Genomic DNA, 11,075 nt, shown 5'->3' on the forward strand with positions numbered 1-11,075 from the left:
AATTTTAAAAATACAAGATATTAGGATCACATTGAGAAACAATGTAAAAAAAAATGGTAATGAAATAATTTTATTTTTTTTAAATGATTCATGTATATTAAAAATGATTAAAAAAAATCGTTTAAACACAAATATAAAACATGACATGAAAAAAAAAATTAAAAAATGTTATTCAATATGTTATTGAGCTAGTAAGTTCTCGAGAAAAACGTTTAACTTTCTGACATAATTTTATGGCTTTTTGAAACGGATCTAAAAAAACGTCATAATAATAGCATTATGAATGATATGCATTGGACGACAACGATCTCTTCAACCAAATAGTCCACAAAAAAAATTAATTAACATGGTAATCCAATTATGTAGGAATGTTATATTAGTTGCATCAATATAAATTTTTGAGTAATTATTAAAAGTCTCAAGTATCCCTTAATAAATCTTAATAATATCAATTATATCACCATAAACTATTTTTATTTATCTATTTAAGTAAAATTCCAAAATATATATTTTTAAATAATTTATTACATTTTTTATTTTTAAAATGCCTATAAAACATAGTAAATTTGGAAGACTATTCTTTTTTTTTAATTTTTAAATAAGTTTTTGGTTAAGAATGGTAATTTGAAACCGCCCCGTAAAAATTGAATCGAATTGTTCCGTTTGGGACGATTTTTTCCCCGAAACCGAATGGAGATGGGACGGAGATGGTATTTGTGTTCCCCGCCCCAATCTCACCCCGATTCTGCCCCGAACACTATAAATATAATTAAATATATTAAATCACCAATATATTTATTTATTCACTATATTTTATAAGAGTAGTAAATTTATTTCTCTTGTAATAATATAAAATTTCAATATATTACAATGTATATTATATTTAAAAAAATCGTTAATAAAATTTTATTTTATAATTTTATTAATTTTTTTTAAATATTTTATTAATGGTGCCCCGCGGGATTACTCAAAACAAAAATGTGGCGGGAATGGTAAATGCATTCCCCGAACCGCCCCATTGCCATCTCTATTTTTGGCTAGACGTGTTGGGTTGGCTCGGCTTCCTTGTTGCCACCTGGCTTGAGCCTTTGGCTTGCCTTACTCCCCTGGCAGGCATGGCTCATGGGCCTAGGGGACTAGCTTAGCTAGCTCCTTTATTATGTTTATTTATTTATTTGTTTTGAACTATTAATATTTTATTTAAAATTATCTTTAATAATTAATTTGATGGATAGATACTAGGTCAGTTTCAAATTAATTAAAATTTTAAGTTAATGCAATGAGTTATATATATTCAAAATTATTTTGTTAGATTGAGATTTAAAAAAATATATAAATTATGACAAAAGATGAATGTCTACCTAGATAATGTCACTAACTAATTGTCAATCGAAAATCATGTGAATAACAACTTTTTAGTTAAAAAACGATGCTAATTGTCTAAGGAGAAACATGAGCAGTTGAATTCGACATGACTATCCGAGAAGGAGGAGGAATACGAGAAACGAGATTTATAGTGTTGTCCGAGAAGAAACATGAGTAGTTGAATTCAATAGAATTGTCCGAAAAGAAAAAACACAAAGAGCAATTGGTTTAGTGCATCATCAAGGTTAAAGTAACAATATGTACATAACTTTTAAAAAGTTGTACAACCTCCAACACATTATGATCAATGTTGAAAGGACTTAAATCACCGTTACCCCATGATACTAAAACTACATGGAAAGAATAGTCGAAAAATCGTGAACAAGTGAAGGATGTCAGAATCATTAGTGGATACAGACTACAGAGTAGAGCAAACAAAAGTGAAGATTGAGAATACCAAAGAACTACTTCATATTATAATGTTTTCTTTCTAATATATAACAATGTCAATATATAATATCGATATATATTAACTAGTTAAAAAAATGACATGTCATCAAATAAAAAATGACATGTTATCAAATTAGTGACATTTATTTATATATATATAATGACAAGTAAATAATAAGTTAACGGCGTTAGAAAATCGTTAAATTTTATATAACTTTTAACACTAACAAGATATAAATGGTAAGGTTTAAAAAAATATTTAAAAAAAAATATTCAAAATCAAATTAACTCAGGAGCCTATCATTCCACTTAATTTTAAATTTATAAATTATTTTAATGTTACAAAAATAAAGAATTTATATTTACATTTTCAAAAACAAATTATTATTAAATTAAAAAAAAAATTATATAATTATACCTTCTTTCATTGTTATTTGTTTATTATTATTTTTAAATTAATTTATATTTAATTATCTATATAATAATATTCTTTTAAAATAAATTCTTCTTTTGACTTAAGATTTTCTGTTGCATAAGAACCCCAAATAAGTTATGACTATCATCATTCCAAAAAATCTATTTTTTTGTTGTTCCAAATGATCCAGAAAATAACCGAAAAAGAATTCTTTATACATAATGAAACAAAAGACACATTCTAATTTGGATAGGCAATAACAAAATTCCACTATAATCTAAATCAAGATCGAAAATATAAATAATCTGAATCATTATCTAAAAAAAATCTTATAGCCAACAGAAAAAGAATCACTAATTTTAAACTGTGATTAAGACGAAGAAAGTAACAAAATACAAGTTTCAAAACTGTGATTGGGACTAAGTAATTAACAAAATACAAGTTTGCAAAAATAAGGCTCTTGGTAGCAAAGGATAATACTAACACACTTGGGACTATAAAGCAAACAACAATAATAGGGTTTAGTTAAATGAAGCCAGTAGGATAGTAGAAAGTAAAAATTACTTCGACTTTCCATTTACGCATGAAAACTTTGACGGCTTTTCCATGATGCTTTTATAATATTGGGCGAAAGGTTTCTTCTGATTGGATTTCTCAATCTGCATAACAACGTAAGGAAATCAAGAAACATTCAAAGTGTAACTATTATAATGAAGCACCACAATATTAACCTGAGGAAACGATTCTACGGATTCATAGTCTTTTGGAGAGAAGGCCACTTCGTCTCTTTTCTTCTGCACAAACTGAACATTTTGTTCCACCTGCACATGAAACATATTATTTTCTGGATCATTTGAAACAAAACAATCAAACATATTAATAAATGCTCCTTTTAATTGATATTTAATGCCCTTTTGATTGAGATCAGCTTAAGTTCTAGCCACCAATATCTAACTAACTCATTATAACCATGTATGCATGGTCCATAGAAATTTTCAACTATCCTACAGAAGTCAGCTAACAAATAATGAGAAGAAGGTAGCTTTGGTAACTCCTTACATGATCAATCAGACGCTTTACTGCACGCTTTGAACTTTCACTCGTAGACATTTCATGGAGCTCTCTCAAACGAATGAGCGGAATAGTTGCTAGCTCAGGGAAGGAAATGTGGTAGCTCCACTGAGCAAAATGAGCCACAAGCAATTCAATAGCAGATTGGACACATGTCTCTTTAAATTTCCCAGACTTTAGAAAATACATTGGCAACTGCAATCAGATTTATCTGAAATTAGTTTTCTTATTCAATTGTACATGAGAAAAAAACAACGATAATGTAAATTTGAAGATCTAACCTTCAAAACTGAAGTGAAATCTATAGCCTTTCCAGATGTCGTGCCTTCCTTATCTGTTTTATATTCGAGAACATCCAACACCAATGAAACAACAGGGATAAAGACACCGCCAGATCTAGAGAGATGATTCAGCCATTGAATGCATTTGAGTCTTAGAGGAAGATATACTGCCCCCGGAAAGAGACCAGCCACTCCATTTATAAGCCTCACCATAGTGTAAGACATTAATTGAAGATCATAGTCAGATATGTTTTCTGAAATGAACTTGACCCACAGATCGATACAGTTGACATACTCCCAGCTACATATTTGTTTAAGTGCTTCCTGCACACAAATTGTTTTACAGAATCAGAAAAGAATGTAATTTTATTCAACAAAATATGAGAACATAAAGAAAATTGAATATATTACATACCTTCTTTGTACGCAAACCTTGTTTCAGAATCTTGGATAGTTGACGAATAGAAACTACAGCCTTAGGACATGATCTATACACATCCAAAGAGTATAGCTTAACAAGGGAGTTCCTTAAGGATTCTATATGTTTAACATTTACCACCTCCACAGTTTTACTTTGAGCCATATATGCTTTATAAGATAGCACCAAACAGGTTTCATAGCTTTCTGAGCTGAATATAACAGACACTTCCTTCAATATAGAAAAGGAACAAGAAGACAAACCCTCTTCACCTGTCGTCCACAGCTGAACAGCAAGCTGCATCATTGCAACATTCACAAAATTAATTTAGCAGATAGATCGTAGAAAGGGCCAACTAAAAACCAATCTGTCTCTAATAAGCCAAGACGAGTATAATTAAACTTGTTTATCAAGGTTTTACAGAAGAACTCATTTGATCATTTGACAATGGCAACAGCAGTAGTAGTGGCAAGTGGATGAAGTCAATATTACAATGTCCAGTCAAACACACTGGCAACCTCGAGTGAACTAATTCATTCAAAGAAATTAGATCCGCATAAGCATTTGAATATAATATGGATAGCATGCAAAAAATTGTGAGGATGCTTTCTGGGATATTTATACAAGGATAAGGTAGGTCCTATCCTATCTATTGTCAATAAAAATCATAACTTAAGGATTAAACAAGATTTACATTTAAAAAAGCACAAGTCCAATCGCCTGATAATAAAAAATAATACCTTAATAAGTCTGCGTAATAAACCAGGAAAGTCGGAAAAAAACACTACAGAAGATTGCAGTCGGCTTAGCACAAATGTCAACATATCTGAATCAGTAACCTGATCCAGAAGAAGTAAAGTACTTCGCAAGTATGACTTGATTAATGGCCTCAGTTTTTTCCACTTGGAAGTATTCTTCAGTTCCAAAATGGTCTCTTTCTTGCAATTGGAAGATGATATTTTCAGCAGTCCTCGAAATATGTTATCAGCTTCTTGAAGCATCAAAATCAATATGCTGGAGAAAGCCTCACTATTCTGAATTCTTGGGTAGGAGATAGTGTTGCCACTGCCAAATGATTCTGTTCCATAATGGCATGCAGCTCCATACCCATTCAACAGGGAAACAAGGGCAGACTCATCATGTTCCTTCCTTATTCGTTGACTCAAGGAATCAATCAGAGAAGTTGTTAACACTTTCCCCTGGGTACTGATGGAATTATCCTCGATTAATAGGCCTGCCCTTTTATTATTTGCTTCATCTTCTTCAGAGTCCTGTTACATGAAAGAAATTCTGATGACACACTGCAACTAGGGTAAAAGTAAGAATCAAAACTACTCTTGAGTTGAGCTCACTGGATGATGACATATGTGAAAACTTTTTAAGTTCAATCAACATCAGAATACAAGCCAAGTTACATCATCAGTACCATACTTTATAGCTTCTGTTAGGTCAATCAACTTAGTTATTGTACCTTTTCCAAGAACCTCATTGATGGTTTACACATCATATGAACTACACTGATGAGGGACACTACCATACTACAAGGAAAATACATGTGCGTACATGTTTTAGTGAGTTATATGATTCAGAATTACATGGGTAACAAAACATTGTTCAGGATTACAAGTGATTAAAGGATGTACATCAAAAAAGAAAATGGCAAGGAAGCAGATGATGGGAACTGCTTAGCTGCCTTGCTTATTACAAGCTGATGAAATGAAAACAAGACTAGACTAGAGGTTCTTTTCTAAATGAAAATCGAGGACTAGCTACAAAATTTAAATGCAATCATCTTTATTTGTCAAAAAATGGACTTGCTGCATCTCTATCAGAGAAAATTGTTGACTTAGTTTAATTTTGTGGATTAGATCAGACTTCGACATCAGCATTGATTGGATTAGCTATGATATTAGATCAGACTTCGACTTGGGGTGTTCATATTGAACAGGAGAACAAAAGGCAAAATCTTAATTTTTTATGTTGTATCTTAGTGTTTTAATTTGATTTGAAAATTAATTAGCATACTTTATGTTGACATATCTGAGAAACTTCATTCAAAAATTGAGATTTGAAACATCAAAATATGCTCCTTTTAGCCTATAAACTCCCATCTAATCAGAAATCTTGTAATAATCATATTCATTCACTTGCTTCATTGTTAAGTCATAGCTTTAGATTTAGGATTGAGTGATACCCCTTCCACTACATTCATCCTTGGTAGCCTGGACTTATAATAAACATTAAAGCTTAGAATATATATAAATATTACAACAATAAAATACTCTCAGTTTTCTAAGGGTCTAAATGCTTTTGTTGCTGCTAAAATATCAAATAGATAGGAGCTCATAATTTTCTTTGAAACAGTGAGTTTAAAAGACTACTTCGTAGTGTAACTATACGACATTGACATGATTTTTTAAACAGCCCAAACACTAACATCTGCCAATCAGGCAAGTTTTTTTCTTTTTGAAAATGTCAACTTTTTATTGGAAAAAAAAGAGGCAGCATTTGAACATTACAAAGAAGGGGTGGGGGAAAAACAAATAGAAGTGTTAGATGCCAATAAGATCAAAGAATTCTCATCCCATACAAAACCCTCTTATCCTAGTAGAAGCAAAAGCATGAAGCCCTTGATTCTTCCAATGCCGTAACTTTTCCCTCCCAGGCAAGTGCTATAGCATATGCAAACTTAGTTAAGCTAGACTACCTTTACTTAAACATACATTTGCAATTTCAATTGATGTAACCTTGGAAAATTCCACATCATTGCTTAATATAGCAAATTTGTCAATAGAGACAGTTCAGGGTATGTAGCTTACCATGCCGTCATCTTCAAGCTCCTCAAGACCTTTGTTGTAGCTAGCCAAGAATTTAGTAAATTCTGCGTCCTGCAAAATCTCGTTTTTCAGTACAAAAATAAATTCCAAATGGTTTTCTATTGCATGAAACATATATCTGGATAGCTAGGATACTAGTAAGAGAAGAATACACATCTATGCACATAATCTAGAAGAGAAACAGAATTGAGACATGAAGTGACTGTACTCAGAGACTGAATGAGGCAATTTAGCATCTTCTAATTTTGTGTTACAAATTGCATATATCATGTATCATCAAACCTCAATACAAATCCAAGAACTCAAGAATGTAAACCATTACAACGATCAATTAAGAAGTAAATCATGCCTTTTAACTGATTAATAAAACTTCTAAACAAAGAACATACTCCTTTGGTCCCATATTTATGTTTATTTTTTCTCTTGTCGAATAAAGAATGGCGTTTACCTTATAATCACATCTTTCACTGAAATCAACTATTGTTTCCTTCACATGAACAACATTTTTTTAATAATAACATTTACCACAACATTCCTCAAATATGCTTTTACATAAAATAAAGTAATAATAATATTGGATATTTGGTCATAAATTTTCTGTATTTTCTTACCTAAATCTCTGCTCAAAGTCAGTATTAAAATGAACGGAATGGATGGAGTATGTATCTTTTTCATGAACCTCACATTTTATGATTTTATGGCATGAGCCGCACAAGCAAAGTAATAAATCAGATTTTTTTGACCATTAAAACTTTTATAAATAACGACCAAACGTAAAGATGGCATGAGTTCATTTACAACAAATACGTACAATTTCACAAATCAACAGTAAAACTGAAAATTGGGGTTAGGCGACAGCAGTGAAAAAATTAAATAACTTGCACACCCTCATTTGATAGTTGATACATCAAGAAAAAAAAAGTATGAACAAGTAAAATTACGTTTCTCCCTCTTCTTCATATCTCAATTGAAAATTCACCTCATGATGATGCAGATAAGACAGATTTTATTCACCATACTATCAAGTAGATTTTTACCTTTTCCTTCAACTTGGTCAATTTTTTCTTTTGCATAGCCAGTTCTTCATAAGCATTCTTGTTCAATGTTGATTGGACTGCAACATTAAGGTTATTTGATCACAAGGTTCACCAGTAATTTTGAAAATATACTTAAAAACTTCCCCACAGACCAAAAGAGAAATATTAAAATCGCATCAACATTTACCAACATCAAAAGAGATCACGCCCTCATTCTTTGATATTTGTTCATCATCTGATTCCTGATATACAAACAGGATACAGACAATGAAGAAATACCCAACAGTAAATACATGTGTTTAGCTAAGAAAAGAAACAAGAAGTAAACATATGAAAAGGGTGATGCTTTAAAAGTATATATCCGGACCTCAGAAAGAAATCCATCACTCTCAGATGCATCAGCATCGAGATCTTCATAGTTTTCAGGGAATATGGCATCAAGAGAAATATCCTCGAAGGCTTCACCTACAGAATCTCTACAAACAACGAGGTAATTTAAACAGTGAAAAAATAAACCATAAATAGGCCAATAAGAAAATAAAAGCATTGCTCTAAATTCTAGCTTATACGTCTTCATTAAAAACAAAGAAAATGTGGAAAGAAGCACATGTACTAAATAAGGACAAACATTTCATCAAATCCAAAAATATATCATACTAAAGAAATAACTTATATTAGGTAGTGTATTTCTACAAATATTGTCTTGGTAACTTGAACACGAAACAGCATGAGACATGTAAAATAATAAGAGATGACCAGTAAGTTTGCAAACTGACCTGCCATTTGAGGGCAGCGTATCTTGCAATGGTTTGTCAACAATGTGTTGTTCTTCTGCAGTAAAAAAATCAACAGTCAGAGATTTATCATCCATGATACTAACAATTTCTTAAGAAGGTTAAAATGAAATCCTGCGGAATGAAGTGTTAATCAGCAGAATCAATAAAAAGGAAACTTAACACAAGAATGCACAACTATGACTTCAAAGCATACATGTTTAAGTTCAATTCTCATTTTACTAATAGAAAGAGGACCAGATCCCAGAGTTAACAGTGTAAATGGATAAAATGAAGACTAAGGTTCTATGGCTCTATTTGAGAATTATATTCACTCCATAATCTAAATAGTTGAATGCTCCAAGTCAGTTTAGTAACAAAGTTAATGCAATAGCTTAAATTATTATAAATAGTTGAAAACAAATCAATTTTCAAAATACTACTTCATCTGCTTAATACCGCAAATCATTAAAAAGAGTTAAACCAACTTTGCATAATGTTGAATACTTCATCAGCTTAATAATATTTAAAGACATCCTGAATTTTAATCTTATCAAACATGCCAAGACATAAGAAGCACAAAGTGATGTGCCTTTTATCTTAGCATGAACTTGCAAACTAATTTTCACAAAAATGAAGTTTAAAAATACTTTCAAGCTGAATGCAAATTTTAAACAAACGTTAGAGAATACAAGTTGTCTGGACATGGATATCTCAAAGTAAGTGAAACAGTCAATTGAACTAACTCCTTTAAGAATGTAAGAGATTGTTCATTTCAAACCACAGAGTCAACATGAGCATCTTCACTCAAGAGTAAATAGAATTCATAGATAAACCAAGTTTTTTCAAACATGTAAACCAATATGGGTTAACCCACTATCTGGATTCAATTCAGCTTTACAAATTGGGAGAACAATCCCCCAGCACTAGAAAAAGAATCGAACCCACTATTTTTGGTCCTATATTAGAGTTCTGACACAAGTGGGTTGTCCCTTGACAGCTATATATTAAATCATCCTATAGTTCCAAGTAAATTCCTACACAATTAAGTAACTTGTTTCCATATTCATGAACAGACTGAAGAAACAAATGAATACCCAACAAAAAATGAACATATCACAAATGGAATCGAGACAAAAAGAAAGGTACTAACTTGAATGGGATTTCTTCTTAAAGAAAACTTTAGTCTTTCGCTGCTTCTTAAGAACAGACTGAAGATTCTTCTTAGAAAACTTCCTTGCCTTCTTCCCGAGCTTTCCCATTATCAACAACCCTGATAAACATACAGAAGGAGATAACTCAGAATCGATTCAATCCTCTAGTTTCATAGATATATACACAAATAAGCTCAAGAATAGTCATAGTTTCTGTTCAGTGCAAACCTCTACTGGATTTTGCGGCGCCTGATAATGGTCCCAAGTTCACCGTATTCAAAGAGACTCCACCCAGATGCTTACTGTACGATAGTAAGAACGATTCTTGTCTTGCGCCGAATTGGGGCAGAGGTATAGAGAAGGGAAGGAAGGCGGCAGCTTGGGCCTTGGATATGAATGTTATACCTATTAGCTTATTTCAAACAATAAATTTTATTTATATTAATAATGTTTTAAATATTATAATTATGTATTAATAAGTCATGATAGCAGAAAAACTTTTTCGAATTTACCTACAGTATTTGTTTTGAACCAATTTTTATATTTAAATGTCTTTCATATTTTAATTAAATAATATATTAGGTAACAAAATTTTAAAATATATATTTTAAAATTAAATAGAGAAAGTAATATAAATATAAGATATTATAAAAATTAAATAAAACTCATTAAGGTAACTTAAATATAAAGAAGGGTTTACAATAGAACAAATGTTAAAATATCGAAAAATATTATATAGTTGAATGAAGGGTTAAAGACTTAAGAGATGTAGGAGTAAAGATATTGTACGTGAAATTTTTCTATTTGAAATCGTGTTAGATCTAATTTCAATATTCGTCACCGTTAGGATGAAATGTGCAATCTTGTTCTTGATATGTGAGTGAATTAATTCGTTTATGGAATATTTTTTATTTTGCTAAAGTAAAGGCTAAAAAAGATAAATAAGATCCAAAAACAAAATATCTTAGCTCTTATTTTTTTCTCTCAAAAGATTAGTATTCTCAAAATATCTGGCTTTTTTTTTTTTTATCTTGTATAAGATACTCAAATTCAAACTCAAAAATAAAATGTCTTTCTTAAGTTGAATTGGATATATTGTACATTACAACAAATAATCCTAAAAATTCATATCAAATGAGTTTAATTAAATATATTTATAATATAATATATTGCATGTAAGATAGTTATTTAGTGAAATTCTTATAGATAATATGTGTATGAAAAAATGTTGTATTAGGTAATTGTATGTGTCACAAAATAGTTGAATCGACAAT

The 11,075-nt window shown here is 30.8% G+C and overlaps 1 protein-coding gene across 2 annotated transcripts; it reads right to left on the bottom strand.

The window, feature by feature from the left end:
- Window positions 1–2,551: 2,551 nt before the first annotated feature.
- On the bottom strand, window positions 2,552–10,185 carry LOC124931181 (nucleolar complex-associated protein 2). Of its 2 annotated transcripts, none has more exons than XM_047471577.1 (13): window positions 10,012–10,185; window positions 9,801–9,920; window positions 8,651–8,705; window positions 8,242–8,350; window positions 8,062–8,116; window positions 7,875–7,951; window positions 6,820–6,888; window positions 4,741–5,271; window positions 3,998–4,297; window positions 3,583–3,906; window positions 3,290–3,496; window positions 2,962–3,051; window positions 2,552–2,889 (listed from the first exon to the last, which is right to left on the bottom strand). In XM_047471577.1, the coding sequence occupies exons 2-13, from the start codon at window positions 9,907–9,909 to the stop codon at window positions 2,791–2,793; spliced, it is 2,025 nt and encodes a 674-aa protein (XP_047327533.1). In that variant the 5' UTR covers window positions 9,910–9,920; window positions 10,012–10,185; the 3' UTR covers window positions 2,552–2,790. The 2 variants fall into 2 exon arrangements, with proteins under 2 accessions (XP_047327533.1, XP_047327534.1); XM_047471578.1 differs by having other exon boundaries at window positions 10,030–10,182.
- Between the last annotated feature and the right edge of the window lie 890 nt (window positions 10,186–11,075).

The sequence above is a fragment of the Impatiens glandulifera genome, chromosome 3 (assembly GCF_907164915.1).
Source record: "Impatiens glandulifera chromosome 3, dImpGla2.1, whole genome shotgun sequence".
In the NCBI taxonomy this organism is placed as follows: Eukaryota; Viridiplantae; Streptophyta; class Magnoliopsida; order Ericales; family Balsaminaceae; genus Impatiens; species Impatiens glandulifera.

Bases quoted from the DNA above. Each gene is read 5' to 3' on its own strand.
- LOC124931181 (XM_047471577.1), bottom strand. From the start codon at position 9,909: ATGGGAAAGCTCGGGAAGAAGGCAAGGAAGTTTTCTAAGAAGAATCTT. The intron at 4,298-4,740 runs GTATTATTTTTT...GCAATGATGCAG, and splicing joins TATTACGCAGACTTATTAAG to CTTGCTGTTCAGCTGTGGAC. The intron at 2,890-2,961 runs GTTAATATTGTG...GTTGTTATGCAG, and splicing joins CCGTAGAATCGTTTCCTCAG to ATTGAGAAATCCAATCAGAA.